Source organism: Tenrec ecaudatus, chromosome X, assembly GCF_050624435.1.
Source record: "Tenrec ecaudatus isolate mTenEca1 chromosome X, mTenEca1.hap1, whole genome shotgun sequence".
Lineage (NCBI taxonomy): Eukaryota > Metazoa > Chordata > Mammalia > Afrosoricida > Tenrecidae > Tenrec > Tenrec ecaudatus.
In genome coordinates this window covers 1,991,953-2,018,032 of record NC_134548.1, presented here as the reverse complement: position 1 = coordinate 2,018,032, position 26,080 = coordinate 1,991,953, and the positions used below count along the sequence as shown (strand labels likewise).

General features: G+C 46.2%; 1 protein-coding gene across 1 annotated transcript; it reads right to left on the bottom strand.

Annotated features, from left to right (window-relative positions):
• On the bottom strand, window positions 1-20,102 carry LOC142434760 (melanoma antigen preferentially expressed in tumors-like). The gene is given in 4 exon segments (XM_075539375.1): window positions 1-124; window positions 126-312; window positions 315-599; window positions 19,064-20,102. Coding segments are annotated over 4 exon segments (1,635 nt in total).
• Window positions 20,103-26,080: the final 5,978 nt, after the last annotated feature.

Genomic DNA, 26,080 nt, shown 5'->3' with positions numbered 1-26,080 from the left:
TCAGGATGGCGGGAGGCCCGGCCCGGTGACTGCCCCTAGTCGATGCTTCTTTACTTCCTCCATCAGGGCCGCCACCTCCTTCTGGTCTCCCTCCTGCTTCTGCCTCTGCTGCTCCTCTGTCAGGCTGCTGCATCACGACCTCGAAATCCACGTGGGCCTGCCGCTGGTCCAGTCGCTGCAGGATCTCCCGCACCTCCATCTCCAATTGGGAGTCCTCGGTGCGCTTCCCCATCACCTTCACGGGGTGCTCCGGCTCCTTTGGCACCCTCTCTTCCTGATGCTTCTCAGTCTGCAAGTTACACGAGGCTCCAGCTGCAGGGCGTCGTCTGTGCTCTCAGGGTCTGTCTTGAAGGTCAACTCCTCCCCACAGTGCTTGCACTTGATGTAGAAGCAGGAGATCGTCAGGCCCGCGTAGTCCTCATGGTTCACCGTCTCTTTGCGCGCACTGACCTTCGTGCCCTTGTAGACATACTCTCCGCACGTCTTACATTTCATGTGGAAGGGGATCCTCAGTTGCACCTTATACAGCTGGTACTTGGGCATCATGAGCTTGGGGATCTTCTTGGGGTGCAAGTCTGGTCGGCAGTATTTGCTCAAAACTCTTCACTCCTGACAATTCAGCCTCTTTCTCTGCTCACAAGCACTGGAGAACTCGGTAGGCTCGGGTTTTAATCCCAATTCCACAATGCTCGGAGCACTTCCGGTGACGCACTTCCGGTGACGCAAAGGCGTTGGCGTATTCATTTTTTCAACTGCTTTATGTGGATTTAGGAATTCCCCGCTGAGATGGATAATGAACGGTGTAGGATGCAACAATTGGGGGGGGGGGGTTCCGCGGGAAGATATGGATGATAGTGCTCTGCATCGAAGAAGGCACAATACTTCATGGAAGAGTAATCTATGGAACTAGGTTTTGAAGGATAAGTAGGAGTTGTCCAAGTTAGAGAGGACACAGATATTTGGACCACAGTAACAAAAATCTAGAGATGATTAACCAGCAAGTGTTTCTTCCATTATGCACTGCCTGAGTTCTCTCTCTGTGATTGGAAGCTATTTGCTGAAGTGTGGGGGCTTCTGTGTGTCTATGATTCTGGAATCTATGTCACCAGCATTTGAAAATACAGCGATGAATTCCAAGTGAACGGGTTTCAGCTGATCTTAGAGACTAAGAACAGACAAGAAGGCAGGAGGAAATGGTCCCCTTCTGAGGGATTAGACACTGAAGAGTAGCAGAAATGTGTCTGATATAGAGCCACGGATACGATGAGATGCTGCCACTGAAAAGTAGCTGAAGAGTGACTGGGGTGCGGTTGACGCTAATGAGGAGGATCGAGCAGTTTGCTGGGCTTTCAATTACTGAGGGTACTGGACTCCGCAGGAGGAGAATCACCTCAAGGGATGCTGAGTGGTGTTCAATCAGGAAAGGTGGTCATTATCATATTCAGAATCTGAATTCTGATCAAATGTGTAATAAAGTTGATTACATGAGGAACAATGTGGCCTGAGGATTGGGAGAAGACACACTATAAACCTTTGAAATGGAGACCATACAAGCCAGCTCGATGGAAAAGGAGGAATCGCTTGCAGTACTTTCTGAGGCAGATTAAATAGTGCAGCTTTCAGTACGGAGAATAATTCATGAAGAAAGCAAAAATTCTCATAACTAGAGCAGGAAGAGGATGATACACAGGGGAAAGATTGAAGTTATCCAGAGTCCCAATTCACAGATATCTACAGTCAATGCTCACAGACGCAACCGTTAAGAAATATGGTGATCTACTACATTGGTCTCTAGGCTATCGACACACTACTACTCTCTGTCCACCTGTCGTCTCTATCACTTGCTCCACCTCCATCCCCTGTATTCATCAGTTTCCATCGCTCTTGTTCGGTGCTACGTCATCCTTTCTGAGTCATATGGAGCAATGGACAACAGAAGGAAGCACTGGCTGGTCCTGCACCACCGTCAATGTGTTCTTAAGTTCGGCTCATTGTTTCACGCCATGTGGCAGCCTATCTTGTTGATGATTTTCTTATCCACTGCCCCTCTACTTTACCAAGCGTGGTGTCTTTTTCCAGGGATTTCTCTCTGCAGATAACTTCGCAACAGAATGTAATACACAGTATCTTCATTGCTGCGCCTAAGGAATATTCTCTTTGTCCGTCTTGCAAGTGAGATTTATTGATTGGCCAACCACAGTACTTTTGATGTTATTGGCCACCACAGTCATTTATGTGCATGCATATTTCTTTGGTTTGCCATATTCGATGTTCAACTTACCACCACTAGCTTTTCTACACTCTCTGTCTCTCTCCATGTCTAACGCTACATAATAGGACCAAACACATCAAAAGGGCAGAGATGAATTAGGTTCAAATATGCCTTTCTTTCAGTGGTTTATATTTGTGTAATCCATGTCAAACGTAGTTTACAAAGGGAGAGGACAAGTACTTTTGTATAGAATATGCAGACACAGCCTCACTCAAAGGGGTCCTGGGAGGAGGAATTTCCTGGGAGCACAGCTCTGACCCCATTGGCAGTTCTTGGCAGGAAGCTGGACAGCCAAGCACTCCCGCATCCAGGTGTACTGCCAGCCTTGGCTTCAGCTCAGTGCCCGTTCCCTGCCCCCAGCTCTGAAACTGAGCCCCATGAGCTAAGACTAAGGAGAGGACCATGTCCCAGGCATCGTGTGCCCCATGTCCAGGAGGAGAAATATACACCACTGAACACCTAGCATATGGATTAGGTAGGGGCGCCATGCTGGGGATGGGGAGACAGGCACCCCAAGAGGCCTGTGGGCTGAGCCCCTAGTCAGCCAAGAGGGAGACACAGCTTCAGATATTCTTTTAAAAAACAAAAATAAATCATACAACAAAGAGGTTTGGAGGGCTGTCCCATTTATACACCACATTGTAAATATACAGGGTTTATAATACATGTGCTTCGGTCTGGAGCTTGCATGTCTGTCTGTACATCTGGTCAGTCTTGGGGCTGGATCTCAGGAGCATTTTAAAAAATCATTCTACTGGGGGCTCTTACAGTCTTAGAACATTCCACACATCAATTGTACCAGGCATATTTCTGTAAATGCTGCCTTCATGATTTCCAAAACATTTTATATTTAAGATCCTCGTTTTGCACCCCCTTCTGCCACTCACACCCTCGTGAAGATTTGCCATTTGTCTTCCACAGAAATTATTTACAGAATATACCTTAACAAAATCTTGTTTTCAAATAGAAGGGATTTTGATGGTTATCTCTTATTTTAACAGTCACATGGAGAAGCTGGGGCATTAGTGAAGACAAGGATTAGTGAACGGATTGAAGGAGATAAAAAATAGAAATATTATTAAGTAATCCTTAATGTTACTAACAAAAAGTGTGGAATTAAGTGACTAACAGTAATAAAAATGTTAAGTAAATGGAGTGTAGTGATACATATTTCTGAGGGTCATGTGGTTCATTCATGGCCATTCTGTATATTTAGCTATTGCATGGCTCTCTAGGCCATCTACCCACCTCTTTCTTCTCTAGCCAACTCTGGCGTCTCTATCCACCTCTGTGCCCTCATTGGATTAGGGACCTCACTGACAACATTCTTCCCTTTCACCAGAGTATCATTGCTGAGAGCCTTACCTTTACCCATCTTTGCACTGTAGGAGTAGGGTCTACTCATTTAGGACTATGCCCATTAGACATTATTCCATGTGATTACTGTCATAGAAACAGCCTAGACCCATCTATTTTGTTTACATTTTACTGTGGCATTCAAATTAACAACCATCTAAAAGCGGCACCAACTAAGTCCACATGGAAGAAGCACAGCTGTCTATGAGACGTCCCAAGAGAATGGAGAACAAAATGCAAGTATGGAGAAGGGGAAGGTATCAGAACTGAGGTTGTGAGCCCCTCTTTGTAGAAGGCATTGGAAGAGAGAGCGCCTGACGTCCAGCTGCAGCGCACCTAGTCGGACTCTGCCTCTGGCAGATCTCCTCTGGTCACAGTTTAGGGAAGTGAAACGCGTCTCTGTCAGAAGGAGATTGCTGTAAACTTTCCTGTAGTCGATGGGATTGTGGTATTATGGAAGACCTGCTCAGGTGACCTCCCTCTGGACTCCTCAGAAAGTTCTCTCGGTTTTTCCATGAGAGAAATCTTCCCTCTCACTTATTTTAATATTTAAGGTGGTCTTTTCTTTCATACCCTTTATTTATTTGAATTTAGTTGAATGCTTCCACGATGCTTCTGAATGTATCAGTTATCCCTTTCTACCCCAACCTACCCCTTGCCCTCCTTGTGTCCCTACTCTCATTATAGGTTCTGAGGGGTTTATCTGTCCTAGATTCCTTGTGTTTCCAGTTCCTGTCTGTGAATGAGGGGGAGTGCGGAGTGGAGGCCCAAAACCCATCTGTAGGCAACTGGACATCCCCTAACAGAATTGTTTCAGGGAGGAAACGAGCCAGTCAGGGTGCAGTGTAGGACTGATGAAACGTACACATTTCCTCTAATTCTTTAATGATCCCCCGCCCACTTCCGCGCTATCATGATCTCGATTCTACCTTACAAGTCGGGCTAACCAGAGGATGCACGCTGCTTGCAGATAATTGATCACAAGGATCGTTATATAACCCCCTCCAGGGGGATGGACAAGAGAAAAGTGGGTGAAGGGAGACATCAGACAGTTTAAGACAAGACAAAATAATACTATTTTATAAATTTCCAAGGGTTCGTAAGCGAGTCAGTGGTGGGAGGGAGAGGGAAAAAATGAGGAGCTGATACCAAGGGGTCAAGTGGAAAGCAAATGTTTAGAGAATGATGATGGCAACAAATGTACAAATGTGCTTGACACAATGGATGGGTGTTTGGATTGTGATAAGAGTTGTAGGAGCCCCCAATAAAATTATTTTAAAAAGAAAAAATAAAGAGTATTTCAATAAGGTATGGAACACAGGAAATTGTCAAAAAATCAATCCAGGTCAGATGATCCCTTCAGGGCCAGTGGTAACAGTGGTGATACCTGGAGGGTGGAGGGAAGGTGGGGTACAAAGGGGGAACCGTTTATAAGGATCTACATATAACCTCCTCCCTGGGGGTTGGACAATAGAAAAGTTGGTGAAGAGAGCCGTCGGGAAGCGTAAGATATGACAAATTAATAACTATTTATGAATTAAGAAGGGTTCATGAGAGAGAGGGAAGAGGGGAGGAAGGGGGAAATTAGGAGCTGATATTAAAGGCTCAAATCAAAAGCAAAGGTTTTGATAATGATGATGGCAACAAATGCACAAATGTGCTGGACACAATGGATGTATGGATTGTGATATAAATTGTATGCACCCCCAAAGAATGATTAAAACACTAAGGGGAAACCACAACAGGGTCATGAATGAGACATGCATATTTTATTAGAGATTACAAGATAGGTACTTGTAACCATGCAGTCAGTGTATATCCGCTAGGGTCTGACTCCTGACCAGGGGTTAGCAAACTTGGGCTTGAGAGCCTTAAGAGTAGCGGTTCTCAACCTGTGGGTCCCAACCAATCTGGGGGTGGAAGGAACCTTTCACAGGGGTCGGTTGCCAAAGGCCATTGGAAAACACATGTTTCCAATGGTCTTAGGAACCTAGACACCACTCCTCTATCCGTCTCCAGATGGGTCCGCCCACATGCAGATAAGTTCACATAACAGTACCCGGTGTGAAGACTGTTCCCCATGCGACACCATGCTTCAAGAAAAAATTTCACTTATTTGTCATTAGAAATAAATATTTCACAATTTAGAGTTACATATTGTTTTTGTGATTAATCACTATGCTTTAATTATGTGCAACTTGTAACCATGAAAATGCCTCCGGCATATCAGATCATTACATTATGATTTACAAAAATGGCAAAACTACAGTTATGAAGTAGCAACGAAAATAATTTTACAGGTGGAGGTGACCACCACATGAGAAGCTGAATTAAAGGCTTGACGCACTGGGAAAGTTGAGAACCACTGCTTAAGAGGATCTTTCAGTACATACATGTGTCTCTAAAATAAAATTGTAAATTAACTTATCATAGTTGTATTTGAAGGGTAATATTTCCATCATGGTGATTTCATTTGTTTGTAAGACTAGCTTCAAGACACTGGAATCCTTTTTATATTGTTGCTCTTCCAGCTCTAAAGTTTGCTAGCCTCTGCTTCCTGACTATGGAAACTTCATTAAGCCCATCAACGACACACCCAAGACCCTAAGAGACCACTTTCCCCGAGGCTGCTGGAGAAAGAGGGAAGTAATCCACTTCTGATTCACTTTGCCTGAGGGGGAGATGATCTGCTTCTGTGGATACTGATTGCAAAGGAATTCAGTGAGGCTGAATTAGTGTGGGGACTCTGCACCTACATCTCTGGCTATATCTCTCAATAACCGGGCACCATCAGCTTTCTTCACCACGTTTGCTTACGCACACGTCTGTCTTCAGTGATATCAACAGTAATTGTAATGACCACAGGACCATTATAATTGGGAATAAACCCGATGACCAGTGAGTTTGGTTTATTTCATATTTTTAATGGCAGACTTTGGCATCTAACGATCTCCTACATGGTCAGCCTAGGTGATAAATAAGCCAGGTGTGACAAGATGCAGGGTGGGACACTAAGAACTTGATATCTTCAGAGCACAGATTAGATTCTTGGGAGGGGAGTTTTCTGTGGAGGCGGCTACAGAATTTGTCATTTGACAAGAGAGGATCAGTTATAACAGCCAGCAGAGAGAGAGAAATTCACAGCAACCCAGAGAGCTGACCTGGATACCGTGCTCCGGTGAACCTGAAAATTCTACCCACTTCCTGACCCAGTTCCTAGACTCAAAGTAAGTTGATGGGAAGACACACGGCCTCTTCAAGGGAGGTCAGATCCATGGATATTGAACAGCTAAAAAGACCCATCCCCAGACACATTGGCTGCAAAGGTTTTCTCTTTGTACCACTGTTTCTTGGTCACATGCTTTCTCTTGAAATGGTTGATGGTCTAGCTCTCTTTGGTTTGGCGACTTTGTGTCCTTACATCTTCTACTTATGGTCCCTCCATCTCTCAACAACCACTTTTCTGCCAGCTTGTTGTACCCTGGTCCCTTGTGAGGATGGCACAGGACTGGGCAGTGTTTCCTTTTGTTGGGCAGAGTGTTGCTTTATGGGTCAGGAAGCACACAGTGGCCGATAAAATTAACATTTCAAACTTGTGACCGTGTATTTTTAGTTGTGTTTAATTTTTTTTCCTCCACTTCTATCAGCTAAAGGTCTTCAGTTTGTTCAGCTTAAAAAATTTCTCAGGGGGTTCTTCAGTTTCCCCAAAGGGTGAGTGCTTATACCTTACAGGCATTTTGACAATCCTCTTGAAATAAAACCTACTGGCAGGGGGTCAATGCTCACTGAAATAGACCCCCTGTGGATTGCTGACACTGTAGCTGTTTATGGGAGTAGAAAGCTCAGTCTATCTCCTGGGAAGCTGCTGCTGGTTTCAAACTGCTGACTATGTGAACTAGTAGCCCAACATATAACGATTTCCATGTCAGGGCTCCTCAGTTTTTCCTAAGGCCTGGAATAGTCATACTGCCTTCTTGACAACACCACACTCACTTTCTGACCAACAAACTCTAGCATTGAATTTTCAGGGATACAGGTAAAAGCAGTAGCTCTGGATCTCCCTGGTAGTCCTGGAAACCAGTAGGAACAGATTTCTATGAGAAAGACAGGTAAATGAATGAAGGTACCCCAAAATTGAAGGGTAGACCTAAGAAGGTTCCCCTGTAGTCTAAGACATGTACATGAGAGAGCTCAGTCTTTTGTCCTTCATTCTGACCTGATGGATCCAAAAAGTGCCCTCTTGATTACAAAGCTATAAGCAAAGATCTTGGCAGAAGTGTCTGTGTATGTTTAGTTTGTTGAAAAGAAAAAACCACAAACAGATATGTCTGTAAATGCTTCAAATGCCTACATTTTCCTTTGGTCTATGTCAGGCAAAGCTTTGTTGGGGTATCTGCCCTTTCCCACCTCTGTTTTCTGTACTACATATATGGAATGAAATTCCCTTTGTCCTCATATTATAGATTTGATTATTTTCCCCTTGGACAGCATGCTTTGGCATGATAGTTTATCTTCTTACATTGCCCTTTGAAATGTTATGCTCAGTCTTGCTCCTTCATCATTTCTCGCATTTCCTTTAACGACGTCCCCACGAATGGCAGACTCTGAGTCTCTGATTTCCACCTTGATCGTTCTGTTCTGTCTGGTGAATGATTTTGCTTCCTTCATGCATGTTACTGATGGCATCCTACAGACGGCCCAGGTCCCAGTCCCTAGTGATCACTTAGTCAAATCTGCTCTTGAGATGGTTTGGACATTCATGTGTGATGCGCATAAGTTTACATTTTGCTGTATTTGCATGTCAAGGCTGTGGGCCAGAATTCTCAGAGGTATTTCTGTTAGGTTGTGGACATTCTGTCTAATTCCATCCCTACTCTGATGAGATCTGTTGTGATCAGACAACCATGGAGAGGTAGTATCTGTGAGGCTGTGACTCACAAAGCTCTCTGACTCTTGACTGGATCTCCAGGGCCCTGGAACTGAGAGAGTAATGGTTCTTAATGCCCATTTATCTTGGATTTGTCAACTTGCACGGTTTCTGCAGCTTTCAAAAAGCAGCCTGCGACTCACCTGCCCATCTTGGATTCATCAACTGGTGGAGTCACGGGGGTTAGTAGAAATTCCCATTCTGATATCCCAACTTATATTGAGGGCTTCCCAGGCACTACATTTGTGAGTTGAAATGAGGACTACTGGGATGAGAGAGGCCCATAGAGTCTCTAGGAAATCAGGGCGAAGGAACTAGAGTTTGGAGTGCGGGTCTCAGTAGCTTGACTCTAATTGAGGCTTTGGCACAGGTCCGTATCAAACAACGTGTGAGCAGGAGTGGAGAGATTTGAGGCAGGCTGGACATCAGTTCACTCATAGACACAACGAAAAAACATCCCATACCTAAAAAAGTACACCGACCACCACCCACACCCATGGAGCCCTGATGGCTTAGCTGCTAAGCATTGGACTACTCACTGCAAGGTCAGTGGTTTGAAATCACCTGCACACCTTGATTGAACTATGAGACTTTATACTCCTGTAAAGACTGACAGTCTCAGGAGCCCAAAGGGGTTGTTCTACTCATCCTACAGGGTTGTGATGACTCAGAGTGGATACGAAGGTAGTGAATTGGGCTTGGAGTGTCTTACTTGTGTGTCAGACGGAGACTGGAGGATGAAACCCTGCAACGTCTCCTGAGTAAAGATGACTCTTTGTTACTGTGAAAGTCGGCAGCCTTGGAATCCCTAGTGATTTGGAAGAGACTCAAAGAGAGTGAACTTTGCGTGTTATCATTTTGGACGATGTAGCTCTGCTTTGTGTCAATTTCCAGCATAGTGAACTATGAAATGATAAGGCAATGTTTGGTAAAGGGACTAAAGGCAGAATTCAAACATTTAATGCCTTTAACAGTGCTGACAGAAGCCTGGGGATTTTCCCTGTTGTTGATTCCAGCACATTTAAACATGAAATGAATTATCACTACGGGAATACAGTCCACAGAGACTTGGGGTAAAAATTACTATCTGGAGGATAGAACGAGGTGCATTCAGTGTGGCGTTTGGACCCCCAGTTCCTGCACTGTCGTCCTCATACACCTGGAAACATGGGTGCTACAAGAAAAGCCCCCCCAGCACCGAATGATTACAATGAGGGGCAACCCTTCCTGTGCATTGCCTCCAGGAACAGCTGCAAGGCAGAGTTAAATGATCCCCATATGTTTGTAAAGTTGAGTGTGAGGCTCTAAGCAGATCCATCCGAAGTTGATGTAGTCACTGGGGGCACATGACTGATGGAGTCACTTTTAACAAGAAGTGTCGTCTCACAGCACTGGATCAATTAATATGTCTAATGTCTGCTCAGAAACTCTCTACTCTCAATGGACTTTATTAAACTTTGGGAATGATTTAACACCGTTCTCATATTTGAAGAGGAATAAATATGACTGTTTGTCTAAGGGGAATCTGTTTCATAAATCCCAGCAGACTTAATCATATTGGCATATGTGAAGTTCACGGTGATGAGGCCATCTCTGGAACTATGGCTTCTCAACACTCCCTTTTCTACATGTCTTATGTTTTCTACAACACAGGTGTTGGTTGCTAGTGAGTATTGTGTGACTGGGTAGATTCTGTGTCAGGTTTATGGGCTAGAATTCTCAGAGAGTTTTCCTTATGATGTTGTAATTGGCCCTGATGTTGTCTGTTGTGGTGCAATCACCTCTGTGCTGAGATCACTCTGTATGCATGTGTGGACTCTCTCTCAAAACTGTCTACGTTGTTGGTCAGCTTGCACAGCCTGTGCGGGAGCAGTCTGCCACGTGAATTGCCCATCTTGGATTGATCAACTTGAGTCAAGAATAGCCATCATCTGGCATCTGAACTTCCATTTAGGCCTTGGCAAAGTCTAACTGGTGAGTTCAGAAAAGTATTGTATCCCTTCTCTAGGTACATGTTAAAAACTGCTCTGACAGAGGAGACCTCACCTGAGCTGGGGTCAGTGTTTCCAGAATGAGGGGGAAGGATGCATTTGTTGACGTACTGAACTGCGCACACAGGTGAATCCAAGTCACCAGAAAAGAATGATGTTTCCTAGAAACATTAGTCCCACAGGCTGGGTCATGGATCTCAGTGGTTTAGCAACACTGTCATGATGAAGTCGCCCCTGAACTTGCAGTTGGCTATAACAACGTCGTTTTGTTGATGAAATCTCATATGCTACAATCCCCTCTGTGGTGGGATTCTATAGGAAACACAATCGATAGGGAATTCCCTGGTGCTGTGTTTGACTCAGCAGAAATGAGACCTTTCTGAGCGCATTCTTTGTTTCCCTTTCCATGGTTAGGATACTACAACTAGATTGGCATCACCTGACTGACAGCTTGGACCCCACAGGCCTTCTGACCTGGCATAAGATTGTGAAACGACAGTAGTCAGAAGAGCCCAAACTTACACCCAACCTAAAACCTTGAGACGCTTCAGCACCTTGGCTGTCTTCGAGTTGAGGGAAGTTCCTGGACACTTCTCTGGTCAACAAGGATTCACATTCCTGCTGGAGCACCTGAATCAGCATGAAGAGGTACAGCCCACCCAGTCTTGTGGACCTTGCAAGCCAGAGCTTCCTGAAGGACGAGACCTCAGCCATTGCCAAGCTGCGCTGTCTACCCCGTCCTCTCTTCCTGCCTGTGTTCAAAGCAGCTGTTACTGGAAGGCACCTTGCAACATTGAAGGTGATGGTGGCTACCTGGCCTTTCACACGCATGCCCCTGGGGACTCTGATAGGAGCTCAGAAGCTCCCCCAGGACATTTTAAAAGCTGTGTTGGATGGACTAGATGTCCTGCTTGCCCAGAAGGTTCACCTTGGGAGATGTCAGCTGAAAGTTTTAGATTTTTGCGCACACGCGCACAGCAATTCCTGGAACCTGTGGTCTGATCCAGGTGCCCAAGGTTCATCAGACGACCTAGAGGCAGCCCAGCCCCCTAGAAAGAGGGCCAGAAGGTCTAAATCAATGTCTAACAGGCCTTCTGTGGAGTTGGTCCTAGACCTTTGCTTCTTCGAAGCCACTTTGGATAAAGTGCTCACATTCCTCCTTAAAAGGGTCAGTCAGAGACAGGGCCAGCTCCTTCTCTGTTGTAGGAAGCTGGAGATTTTTAATACGTCAACTAGAATGGAAATTATTGAGAAGGTCCTGAAAATGACGCAGTTGAACCGTGTCCAGGAGGTGGCAGTGAATTGCACGTGGGAACTCTCTACCCTGGCCAGGCTAGCTCCTCTCCTGGGCCAGATGGTTCATCTGAGAAGACTGATTCTCTCTGGAATCGTCTTGAACTCCTGGAGGGAGGAGGATGAAGTGAAGAATCTAGTCTCCCTATTGGCTTCACAGTTACACCATCTACACCAGCTCCAGGAGCTGTATCTGGACCCTGCTCAGTTACTGGTAGGTCACATGGACCAGGTGTTCGCATGCTTGGAGGCCCCCTTGAAGATGCTCTGGATAACGGAGTGCTCACTTTCTGAGTCTGACTTCATAGATCTGTCCTTGTGTCTGAGCACCAAGTCCCTAAGATCCCTGAATTTGAGTAGAATCAAGTTGACTGGCTTCAATCCTCAGTCGCTGCAAGTTCTGTTGGAGAGCGTCTCAGACACTCTCCAGATGCTGAACTTGGGTGGCTGTGGGATCACAGACTCCCAGCTCAAATCCATCCTGCCTGCCCTTGGACACTGCTCCCAGCTCCAGCTCTTCAGGTTCTATGGAATCCCGGTCCCAGTGGCTACCCTGGAGGGTTTGCTGCGGCACACCCTCCCTCTGTGCAAGCTGCAACTCTTGCAGTTTTCTATCCCTCTCGAGTGTTACCTGGACCTCCAGGGCCCTCTCCAACAGGAGAAGCTTCCCGTGTATATGGCCAAGCTGAAGCGGACACTCCAGGACTTGGGAAAGTGGAACAGCTTGCTGGTCTGCCAGCATGATACTGCTATAGACGACCATTCAGTCACCTGCATTTTCCAGGACTGATGTGACTATCCTCTAATGCAAATGCATTTATGTAAAAATTGTAAAATTAAAAACATAGACTACACTGTGTAACTTTATTAAAACATGTTTACTTGGATATCATTAAAAATTAGTTCACAATGCCAGGGTATCCTTAGCTGAAACAAGATGTGCTTCATGTCTTATTGTTATGTACATTATGATGATGGTGTTGAAGAATTCTCAGTCACCAGGACACTCAAATAACACACAAGGCATTTTTGCAATCATTCTGTAGGGGAAAGCAATGCTATAGCTGCTGTTTTAAACATGGACACAGTCAAACCATAAAAATTTGAATCCAGTTCAGTAGCATGTTTCCTGAGCAGATTGCATGCACCGTTTTGTCTCTTGCCTGACCTTGTACTTGTTGAAAGCAGAGTGTTCTTTAGAAACGAAGCTGGTGCCGCTATGTTTTGAGCTCTTTGAAGGTGTGATCAGGAGAGTGGTCTCTGGGGAGGGACATCATACTTGGCAATCTGGAGAGGCAGTGAAACGAGGAAGGCCCTCAAGGGGATGGATTGACCCAGGGCCTGCAGTGCTGTGCTAAAACAAAAAGATTGTAAGAATGGCCCGGGTCATGGACGTGTTTCCTTCTCGGTCTCTGGTACATAGATTCCAGATGTTTGTAATCCAACTCTAGAACCACTAAAAACAGGATTTATACTCTCAGAAACCCACGAGGACAGTTCTGCTCTGCCCTACAGGCTCACTAGGCCTGGGAAAGATCTGATTCCTTTAATCAGAATAAAAAATTTAATGATTACAGATATAAAAGTTTCAGAACTGCTAAAATAGTAGTGCATAATTTATCAAGGTGTCACGACGGTCAGGGGAGGGAGGAAAAAAGAGTAGCCAATATCAAGGGCTCAATACAAAGTATATGTTTAATCATTGTAAATGAGGGTGATTGCAGACTGCAGACCCAAAGCCCATTTGTAGGCAACTGAACACCCCTTCACAGAAAGGTTGTGGGGAGTAGACCAGTTAGACAGAGTGCAGGGAATCAGCGATGGAACATACAACTTTCCTCTGCCAGGAATGTAAAGTTGAGAAAGATTTTATTCAGGTAGGGAAAGAACTCCTGGGAAGGAAGTGAGAGCATGGAAGGACGGGCATCTTCAGCCCCCGGGCAGGTTCTGAGACATACGAGTTAGATCAGGGAAATCGCTGCTAGCAGTGAATCTTGGGACATATATAGGGCTTGAGCCAAGGATGTATGTGCTCATGAGGGGAAGGAAGGCCTTCTGGGGCTGCAGGTGCAGGGTCTGAGTCAGGATGTGGTCTGTGAGTAAATCGTCCCGGAACACTGAGGGAAGGGGCTGTACAGACCCGGCCTGGAGAGATGAGCTCCTTAATATGCTGGAGGCAGGGACTGCACAGTCCAGCTCTGGCCTTGAGAGCTGGGGGGAAGGGGCCCCAGAGAACAGCAGGCCATCTTCAGGGAGAGTTAGAGGAAGAGGCTGCATGGTTCGGACCTGGCCCAAACATCAAAACTCTTAATAGTGGAAATAGGTGTGGTGTTCTATGGTTCACTACTTCCTGCTGTGATAGGACAAAGAAGGGGGGATTAAGAGCTGGAAAGTTCGGGCCCGGTTTAGTTGGCAGCAGACTATAAGGGCGAAGCAAGAGTTGGCTGAAGGGCAGGTTGGAGATGGCTTTCATTTGGTCCTGGAAAAATTTAAACAGAGGGAGGCAACAGTAACAGTACACAAATTATTCCCAAAGGTCCCTCGAGGGGCATAATCCAGGACGTGGTTTTACAGAACTCCGTGACAAGGGGTTGATGGTGCCCCACTGAGGTTTCCTTATTTCCCTGACCATGTTATAGAGTCCTTTAACATTTTATTTAACAGCTTTTGACTCATTGATAGAGTGTGTGTACTTTTTTGTCAGCTGTTAGCGGATTTAATGCATGGTGGTTCTGAAGGGTTACCTGAGCCAAGGATGCAATTTGTTGCTTCAAGGAGGTGAGAGACTCTGAGGAAGAGTTTATGACCAGCCGGAGTTGAGAGAGGGAGCCTGGCACAGGGTTCTATTAGGGTTTTCAATAAACTTAAGGTGGATTTTTTGTAGGTTGTTGGGAGACAGCAAAGACAGGACTTGGTGTGAGGGAAGGTTTTGCAGTTTGTGGGTAGATAACGTCTGGATAGGCTCTCTTAGTGTTAGTTTGACACCTTCTTTTGTAAGGGCGGCAGCTTCTGCCAGGTCCCAACGCACGGCTGCCCGCCTCTGACTGTCATATCTGTCTGTATAGACTTGTAAGTTACTGGAGAGTGGGTGTGTCCCAGGACCTGAGTCAAGACTTTAACTGCTATTTCCTTGGTTTGCGTTCATGTAAAGTAAAAAAGGTTTACTGGGTTTGGTAAATGTAAAGGCGGAGATTGGAGGAGAGTTTGTTAAAAAGTTGCTTTGAGTAAATGGGGAGGACTCTGCAGGTTTAGCAGAGGTGGCTGGTTTGAATGAGTGACCTTGTCTGTTTTGTTGCTTTCCTGTGTTCGCGAGGAACAGTCCACTTGATATCCTTTACATCTTTTTATTAACTAAGTGTCAGCAAGGAGTTAACGGTCTGCTGGGAATCATTTGGGTTGTAGCACAGGAAGGCTGCTGCTTGGAGGGAGAGAGAAGTTAAGGGAGTTGGGCTGTGTCTGCTTTAGAACTGTTTTAGGAGAGGCTGCAGGTAACGGCAAATGAATGCTGGTAAGCTGGGTTAAGGGGGATGGTAATACAAAGGCATCATTAAAGGTGGGGTGGCTAAAGGCTTGGAGAGATGACCATCAGCTCCCATAACTGAGACCTGGCAAGGGGAAGTCGGGCTCGAGAAGGAGGGGAGGACTGAAAAGACCGTGTCCACCAAAAGGAAACCGGCTTACCTGCTGCCCTGGTCACTACCCTGAGCACGGAGAAGGAGGGGTCAATGAGGATGCTGAGTGAGGGGCTTCTTCATCAGTCATTGGAGGCCAGGTCAAGCAGTGTTAATGGTGGTTCAAGGTTTGGAGGGACTGACTCTCCATGACTAGGCACTGAAGGACAGTCACTTCTCCAGTGGCCCTGCTGACTGCACGATGGGCAAGGCTAGGTGGGTGGCCGGGGATGTGGGCAATGCTTAGTCCAGTGCCCTTTCTGGCCGCCTGTGAAGTGACTGCTGAAGTTGCTGTTTCCTGAATTCTTCTGACCCCTCCCACCAGACGACTTCAAGACTTGGGCTTGCCATCTTGCCTCAGAATTCTCAAGTTGCCTCAGCCTGGTCTTCTCAGGTGCTAAAAACTTTAAATGCCACATTGACTAAGTCACGTATTGGCATCTGAAGTCCATCCTCAGCTTTCTTACGTTTCTTTTGAGTATTGGTGACTGACTATGTTATGAGTGGCTAGCACCGGAGGCCTCGTTCGAGAGGGAGCGTCTAGCCTGGTGTACTCAGGTAAGGCTCCAGCTAGGCGAGTGAGGAAAGCTGCCGGATTCTCACTCGGTTGCTGGGTAATTTCCTGGAGCTTGTCAGAGTTTACTGCTTTATGAGCGATGGCTTGTAAGCCTGAGTAAGGGTGGGCGACTGAGGGGTTTGGGAGGCTGTGGATGTCACCACTGAGAGCTCAGGGAGGTGGTGCTGAGGGGCACCCAGAATATGGATGAGGCCTTACTGGGGGTGCAGACAAGGAGTCAGGGGGGTTAGAGAAAGATCAACGGGAGTAATGTCAAGGGCCTGATTAAGAGAGTGTTTGGTTAAGAGAACTTGAGCCGGGTGACAGGCAGTACATAGAGAGGGAAGGGAGCGAAGAAAGAAAAGGGCCTGAACATTGGGAACCTCAGATCATTTTGGAGTCTAGTGACAAAAATTGTGAGGTCTCAGAGAATGTTGGAATCGAAAGCCCTGGCCAGTGTGACTCATTGTCCAATTGGGATTGTGGCCACACTTGCTTACACAAAAAGACCGGGTGCTTAGGGGGAATATCCGGAACCAGGCCCCGTTCAGTGAGGTTGGTCAGGAGGCTTCCCAAGGGACTGGTCTTGGGAGACTTAGAGAGCGAGCTCCCCATGATGTCTTAAGCTGCAAGGGGTAGGATCAGAGAAGGGCGTATACTGGTCCCTGTCCACACCCGTCAGTCAGGGGGTGACCTGGTATCCTTGAGAGGCGTCCGGGTCAGAGCTAGGGGCCCCGTGGGAGAGTACTGGACTCCCCGTACAGGAAGGTTCCCTGGCACAGTTTTCGACTTTAACCAGCACACAGGGACTTTGGGTCAGTGACAATGAAAGACACTGCAGGAAGCGAGGGAGGGGAGTGGCCTGGCTTTTGGGCCAGATGTATGAAGAGCAGTCAGAGGAGTTGTTCAGGAGGGAGTTGATTTTAGATAAGGTCTGAGAGCAGGCACTGCAGAACTGGTAGGCAGAAGGAGGAAGTAGATTTTAGAATAAATCTGAGAGCAGGCACCACAGAACTGCCAGCAAAAGATACACAAACAGGTAGAAAGAGCTCAGACAGACTCTGAACTCTAGTCCAGTCAGAGGTGCAGGGACTGCTAGGTACTCACTTGTAGATGCGGAGGATGGCAGCTGAGAGGTCCTGGTTCAAGGGAAGTTGGGAAGGGTGGGTGGGGCGCGTCAGCAGACCTCTTACTCCAGCAGCATTCATGCACCAAGTTGAGAGGTTGAAAACGGAGGACAGGACTGTGCACTCCCCAGAGGATGGACAGGGTCCCCCCCTGTCAGTCCTGCGTCTGTCAGCACCAAGATGAGAGGTTGTAGATGGAGGCATGGAACAGAAAGAATTTAGCCAGGAATGTGAAGTTGAGAAAGATTTTATTGAGGCAGGGAAAGAATTCCCTGGAGGGAAGGGAGGGCAGGGGAGCATCTTGAGCCCTTGGGCCGGTTGTGAGAAACAAGGAATTAGGTCAGGGAAATCGCTCCTGGCAGTGAGGCAGCGCTTGAGCCAAGGACTGATTAGGGGAAGGGAGGCCTTCTGAAGATGCAGTTGCAGGGTCTGAGTCAGGAGGTGGTCTGTGAGTAAATCATCTTGGAACAATGAGGGAAGGGGCTACAGAGAGATACGCTCCTTGGAAAGCTGGAGGTAGGGACTGCACAATCCATTTCTGGCCTTGAGAGGCGAGGAGAAGGGGCCGCACGATCCAGCAGCCCATCTTTGGGGGGGAGCTAGGGGAAGGTGAAGCATGGTCCGGACCCAGTTCAAACAAGTCGAAGAACCTCTTTGGCTTCCTAAGGACAGTCAATCTCTCCAGGAGTAGATGGCCAGACCAAGCCCCATAGATTGGCTGTCCTGGTGCTCTATGTCTCTGTGGAGGCAGACTCTCATCGCTTTGCATTGTAGAAGTTACTTGTTTAGAAGCCTCCAACTAGTGATTCATAGACCAACACTACCCACTACCCAGGCACAGCACCCTAATGGGCATCCTTTCATGCCTACTTCTGCTGGAAAGACGGATCACCTCCCAGGTCATGAATGCTTGATTTTTGTATTTAGTCTGTAGGAGAAGTGAACATGATAGTTAGTAGCTTTACAAAGAGATGTTTATTTAATTGTAGGCATGGAGAATGGGTTTGGAGAAATTTGAGCATCTGTAGTGGGAGGGAGTGGTCTCTTTTCAACGTCTGGAGCGCCCCTCTCCCTTGGAAATCTCCATGAGTCTTGTTATCCACATTCCAGAGTCCAGGAGGTTCCCAAGGCAGGAAGGGACCTTGTGTCCACAAAACAGGCTGTGCTCTGTCTCCTATCTGCACCTATCTGTGTGCTGGCCTCTCTGTTCATGGCTTCAGAAGAGAGATGGGATGTCAGCAAGGGTGGTCTCGGGTGAAGCTGCTGATGTGAGACGCCTGCCGTAATCGTCACCTCCACGTAGTCACATTATCATAGCACATATGTCATGATCACGAACCCAGTCCCAAATGATCCCGTATACATCAGAAACATGAACATTCGACAAATGGGGTAGAAACTCAGAATCAATGGTGAGGATTGAGAAGACCCGGTACGGAAGGTGAGCTGTCTATGTGAATGATGATTGCATCCCAATATCTGTAAGGAGTGCTGCCAGCAAAGCTTACATAGAGAGGCTCATAGGCTTGCAGGGTCTCCCTGAGCGCCTGCATTGCCTCTATAAGAGAATCCTGGCACAGAGACACTTGGAAACCCTCATAGCAATCCTGAGGGACAGGCAGCTCCAGAAGGAAGAACTTGCACAGTGGCCAAGTGTGACGAAGGAAGTCCTGCAGGGCAGCTAGGGAGACAGGGTTTCCACCCAACACCAAGGTGCTCAGCAGGGAACAGTGGCCCAGAGCAGGCTGCAAGGCACGGAGCTCAGAGTCCTCAATTTCGCAGTCAGCTAAGTTCAGGTGGGTCAGGGTGGCTGAGACCCTCCCTAGCAGACTTGGGAGGAATCTAGGGCTAAAGCCTGCACTGAGCGCACCACTCAGATCGAGGTAGCTGAGGAGGCTGGTGCAGGGACACGAGCACAGACTTCTCATGTCCGAGTCCACAGGCACGCAGTACGAGAGGGTGAGGGACTCTAAGGGGGCTGACAGACTTCTGAGCAGCTGGCCGAGCTGTTCATCCCTGAAGAAGTCCGATTCCAGGATGAGGTGCTGGAGCTGATGCAGACCGAGGAGCTGACAGGTCAGTTTTTCAAGTAGCTCCTCCACCTTAGCCATGCGATCTGGTACCGGGCGTTCCAGGATTATTCCCGTGAGGTGAAGTTTGTGAAGCTGACCCATCTGGGCCAGGTAAGGAAGAAACCAGTCGAGGGTGTGCAGGTCCCATCTGCAATGCAACGCCACTTTCTGCACATCGCCCAGCTGCACCGCCTTCAGGATCTCCTCCATAACGGGAAGTGGTGGGAGACCAACAAACTCTAGCTCCCTACAACACAGATTGGGCAGGTCCTTTCCCTGTTGGGCCCTTTCCATGAGGAAGGTAAGCACTTCATCTGGGCCTGTCTCTAGGACTCGCAGGTTTGTGAGGAACATGGCGGGGGCCAAGGGCTGAGGCTTCTCCCACGTTCTGGAATCCTGCCTGGTGTGGGTCAGAGTCCCGGGACGGGTGGTCACTGGATCCTCTGATGAGGTCACAGAGGCAATGGATTCGGTTCCAGACCACACTTTCCAGAAGTTGGTGTCAGTGTCCAGGCATAGATCCAGCACTCTCAGCTTGCATCTCCTGGGGGGAACCTTTGGGGAAAGCAGGATGGCAAAAGCATCCAGGGCAGCCTTTAATATGTCCTGGTGAGAATGCGAAGACTTCATGAGAGCCCCTAGTGGGAGCCGGATAAAAGGCCAGGACCCCACCATGGCCTTCACTGTCTCTCCGTGTCCCCCAATGACAGCTGCCATGAACAGCGGGGGGAAGAGCTCTGTGGGCAGCCACTCCAGGGCAGCAATGGCTGAGGCCTCGTCCTGCAACACACTCTGGATGGCCAGATCCAGGAGCCTGGGAGGGTTCTTGCTGCTCATGTTGAACAATCAGCTCCACAGAGAGTCTAGACCTGTGAATAAAAAGAGGGGTGTGCTCAGACTTCTGGAACAGCCACACGGATTGTCCCAGCACTTTAAAACCCGGAACCTGCCCGCCTTAGCTCCTCAGAGGGAAGCTTCCTGGCTATGCCACTCCTGTTATGAACTCACAGTGGTAGAGGCTGGCAAGGTAGGGGCTGGAAAGTTTTCAAACTGGATACTTTCGCTGACTCAAGTGGGTGCTCGAGTTGTAGAATCCAAGATAGGCAGGGCCGATGGTGTGCAGTGACCTCAGCAGCTGTGGAAATGCATAAATCAAAGATCAGTAGGAAGTATGGTGGTTGCATATAGAATCCAACAATCCTATGGCTTACTGTGCAGGAGAGATCAATTCAGAAGGAATGACTGGGCATTCCTCAAATGGAAATTTTACATCTATATTGAACTAACATGGTCTCTGTTTCGGGATATTATCTATTGGAGGACATGAAAGTCTCGTCAATACAGTGTGCAGTCAAATTTGCTCACCAATCGCTAAACGAAAGAACTGAAGGATTCTTCAAACCATCTCAGTATGAACTTGATCACCCGTGTAGTCAAGAGGCAGAGATGAAGATAGGTGATTGCAATAGTAAATTAGGAAACAGAGAGGAAGGAAAAGAGGACAGGAAATATGATCTTGGTGACTGAAAGAAACCTGGAAATAAAGGGTAAATATTTTAAGGCCAATGACTTCTTCCCCAAGCACACCTGCTTTAACAACACAAATGGCAGCTACACATGTTGACTTTCTATGCAGATATGATGGACAGATCTCAAATAGACTTAATCTGAGGAAAATGTTTTAGGGTACAGAAGAGACCCCAATGAAAAATGTCAATTAAGCAAAGCAAGCACTGTCATAAACGATATTAAGGCAAAATGAAACCAAACATACATGATCTCAATGAAGAATGCTATTAGCATGAAGCCATGGTAGAGACCAAAGATTCAGTAAGGATATTCTGTCACTAAGTCATGGAATACAGGAAACTGTCAAGTTCAGGAATCATTGGAAGCTCATTAATCACAATAGGAGGAGGGATTATGGAAACCCAAAGATGGCCAAGACTAAAAAAAGATACCTTAGCCTTCATATAGCTTAGATGATTGATCTTTCCAAAGAAGGCCGCCTAAGCAACAGAGCTAGGGTATGCCTTTTGACTGAAACTTCCAGTACTGGACTAACCATCAAGCACACACCCAATCTGGTAAGAGACTGCTCCTCCCAGGACGACCTGTAGGAGGGTGGAGGTAATCCACTCTCCAATGCACTCTCCCTGTGGGCAAGATGATCTGCTTTATTGTTCCATGATCTCAAGGAATTTAATAAGGGATTTATAGGTGTTTTGGGGTTTTTGGTTGTTTTTTTTTGCATTTCAATGTTATGTTTACCTTCCCCAAAAGGAAATGTTCAGACTTAACCACTAACATAAAGGAGATTTTGGAGGAGCTCGGTATGTGCCGTCAAAAATGAAGCTGAGACCATGAATCTGAAGAAATGAATCCAATACACAAATTTTCAAATATAATCTGAGACTTAACACGCATGAATGTCAAGACCATCTGAAGAACAGGTATGAGTAACGGAGCACTAACTACAGGAAACTGGACCAGCTGTGGAATGACATCAATAATATCACTATGAAGAAAACATCCTTCACAAGGCAGAAAAGGAAGAATGACCAAGGTGGACATCAAAGAGACTCTGAATGTTGCCTCTGGGAAAATCATAGCTAAAGCAAATGGAAGAATTGGTGAAAGAACGAGCTAACAGAACAATTCAAAGACAAACTGAAGTATTAGAGTGAAACATGCTGCCCGGGGGTTTAATCGTGCTCTACAGACATGAGCATTTTGGCAGATTTGTTGGTTCCAATAGATGACAGCCATGAGCATGTCTTGATGATTTAGAAGAGTCTTTATTCGGTTATCTACTAAAGGTGACTCTGGTTGCAGTCTGAAGTGGACATTTGAGTCTATCTTTAAAGGCAAAACACTCATACATCATTTGTCTAAGACTCAATCAACAGTGGACAGAACCACAAAGGAAAATGAATGTTATTATTCTATATTGTTAGCGAGCCTTACATGGTACAACATTGATATAACATCGCGGTTAATAAAACAAAAATAGCAATATCCTGGTTATGCATCAAAATCCACATTATTGAGAACAATGTTCTGATCTGTAGAACATAAGAGCGCACTTTAAAACCAATCACTGTCCGTCCTCTCCACCCCAACCCAGAACTATCAGACCAATTGTTTTCTCCTCCACACTGTTCATCCAGCCAATCTCATCTAGAGAGAGCTGAAGAGATAATAATACTTACCAAAAATACGAGGCATAGCAAGACAAAGTGACAAAAGAGAACACAGCGATGACAACAGAAGGGTTGTAGCGAGGAGACGAGCCAGTCAGGGTGCGATGCAGCAAGGATGAAACATACAACTTTCCTCTAGTTCTTAAATGCTTCCTCTCTGCCACTATCATGGCCCCAATTCTACCTTACAAATCTGGCTAAACCAGAGTATCTGTAGAAGGGTACAGATAGGAATTGGAAACACAGGGAATCCAGGGAAGATGACCACTTCAGGACCAGTGCTGAGAGTGGTGATACTGGGAGGGGGGGAGGGAAGGTGGGGTAGAGAAGGGGAACCGATTACAAGGATCCACATATAACCTCCTCCCTGGGCGAATGACAACAGAAAATGGGTGAAGGGAGACATCAGACTATCTAAGATACGAGAAAATAATAATAATGTATAAATTATCAAGGGGTCATGAGGGCGGGGAGTGGAGGATGGAGAGAGAAAAATGAGGAACTGACATTAAGTGCTCAAGTAGAAAGCAAATGTTTTGAGAATGATGATGGCAACAAATATAACAAATATGCTTTACCCAAATGATGGTTGTATGGGTTATGAGAAGAGTTGTAAGAGCCCCCAAAGAAATTATTTTTAAAAAACAAACCAAAACCAATCACTAGGTGGACTATCCATGATGGGAGGGTAAAGGTGGCAGGTCACTCAGCAGTCAACAAGATGGCATATAGTGGCTACTGCTAGTCTGTCTCCGAACAGATAATAGAAATAATTCTGTTGTATTTTCTGTTGTGAATTGATTCTTGATTGTGAATCAGTGGGCATTTATGCTGGAAATCATCAGTTCAGATTCAGAGATTTAAGCTATGTGTTAATTCTGTAATGCTAACTATCCATCCCCGTAGTCCCTCTTGAAATGGACTGTGCGAGCGCACACGGCCAAAGTGCTCTTTAGAGGCAAGAATGGCAACACATTGGTGGCACTCGATTCACATAGGCCCTCAGAGACGAGCTTCAAACAAACATCCAGGCTCCTCCCCACACAGATTCTCATGCCACTCCCAAGTCCAACTCACCGTTGCAGAGGCAGACAAGGCTCAGATTTCAGTCTTGACTCTTATCCTTGATCAAGTAGATCCAGTGGATGATGAATCCCAGATGGCAGGTCCAATGGCAGCCTTCTTCCTCAAGGGTGTTGAGACTGACAACGTCCAGAGAAGCAGTAATGATGGCAAGATTCTGTCCCAAGTCCCAAAACCTTCAGGTCAGAGGAAGGGTCCAGGTCCAGAACAAAGCTACAGTGCTCTCACAGAGACCTTTTAAATCATGAGACCACACCCACAAGGTAGCTCTCTTGCCCCTCATTGGCTGTTCACAGTAAATCTCAGCTGGAAATTGATGGTATTTTATGAAATCCCATCAACAAGGTTGATGCCATCGTAAAGAACCAGCCCCTTAGAATCCAGACCCAGCCCTGTTGACACAAACTCTCAGCCATCACACCTTACCCACTGTGGTTGAGACAACATAGTAAACATTGAGGAGTGGGTAAGCTGCTGAGAGTGGATTATGCTATTGGTTACAGACATGGCTCTAGAGCACAGAATCTCACCTTTGCGACAGGGTTTTTTTTTTAATTTTAACAATTTATTAGGGGCCCATACAATTCTTTTCACAGTTCATACATATACATACATCAATTGTATAAAGCACATCTGTACAGTCTTTGCCCTAATCATTTTTTTCTCCTCTTTTCTTTTTTTACATTTTATTAGGGACTCATACAACTCTTACCACAATCCATACATATACATACATCAATTGTATAAAGCACATCCATACATTCCCTGCCCCAATCATTCTCAAGGCATTTGCTCTCCACTTAAGGCCCTTGCATCAGGTCCTCTTTTTTTTCCCTCCCTTCCCTTTCCCCCCTCCCTCAGCGACAGGGTTTTATCCATGTGGATATCCATCTGTGTAATTAATTTCCCAAAGCACAACATTACTTGTATTCTGTTTCTCTTCCAACTAGGAGTCAACTATGGGAAAGAACTGAAGTGCCTCTTTAGCTTCCTAATGACTGTCGATGTCTCCAGGAGTAGAGGCCTCATCAAGTCCCTCAGATCGGCTGAGAGCTTTGAACCAGTGACTTGGTGGTAAGCACCCCAGTGGATTACCAAACACGAGACCTCAATTGCATGTCCGTAGAGCACAGTAGGGATTATTAGATCACACTGGACGTGCTTTAAGGATTGACTTCTGGAAAGAGTCCTGTACATTCTCTTCTCAAGTGCTCTGATGGGAGAAACATCACCAATTAGGGTTCTTAAAACAACCAACGTTAACGGTTTTCTGACCCATCTGCTTCTCTCATTCTGTTAACTTTAGAATTAGTCCATTGACCTTGGGTGAGGTTATTGATATATATATTCCAGAAATTTTGCTTTATATTTGTGCATGTTGTGTGAGAGTGTGTAAGTGTATTGTGTTGTTTCTTGTTCTTCATGTATTACATTATTGCGTGGGGTGTGGGTCTCTCTGTGTGTGTTGTTGTTTGTGAGGAAGCGCTGGTTTCAGATTTGTGTTTGGTTTTCACTGATATTTTTCTCACAGTCCGTTACTGAGTGCTTTTTCTGGTTGTGGTGTTGTATTTTGATTTCAGTTCTTCTTGTTTGTGAATTTTATTTCTCCATCATATTTGATCAATATATTTACCAGGGAACAGAACTATAATCTCATTACAGAGAACAACATCAATCACATATGATGGGGAAATACAAGAATTCCCAGACTAAAAGTGCAGTTCTTTGCCCCATGGCGTTGCTGGGTTGGAATGGATTTGATGCCCGTGAGTGAACTTGGTGACGTTGACCAATCTTTGTGTTGAGAGATCAGGCTTCGTCCATCACAATTAGCCTTTGTAATAATCACTTACAACAGAATCCTGTCCGTAGTTCCCACTACCTTTCCTTTCTCAGAATAATCGTGATCCTCAGCAGTTTCTCTTTAAAAACCCATGGTTCGCTGAGAGATCCCAATTAATTCACTGTACCACATATGATTTTAAGGGATTAAGTGTTTTTCCTAGGATCCTTAATCCTTTCACAAGGATAGAAGCAACAGAAACCAGAAAAAATTGTCTTATCAAGGTGTGTGAAGTCCAAATTCAGGGCACCAACCAGAGGAGACAGTTCTGTTTTTCGGGTTGGGTCTGGGGCCAGTTCCTAGTCAACTGGTAATATATGAGAGTGTGACCTGCCTGGGAAATCTGATGGTATTTTAGCATCTGCCTTAACTTGTGTCTAGGAAGCTCACTGCAAAAGGATTCCCAATCCAGAGACACACCTGACCCTCACTCCTTTCCTGGCTGTAGACATCTGTGTGTTCTATCATCAGGCTGTGTTGTCCTTGAATCCCATGCGAGACGACAATTCTGTTCAGCCACATCTCAGAGAAACTCGCTTTCCTTCTATTTCCTTGTGGTTGTGGAGGGATGAGAGCTTGGATGTGCCAGCAGAGCAGCCCTGGAGAGTTCCTGATCTCCCCACGCTTGCTGCAGTAAGATCATGCTTCTCTCTGCTCACTTGTCTAAAATCTCTTGGGAGGTAAAG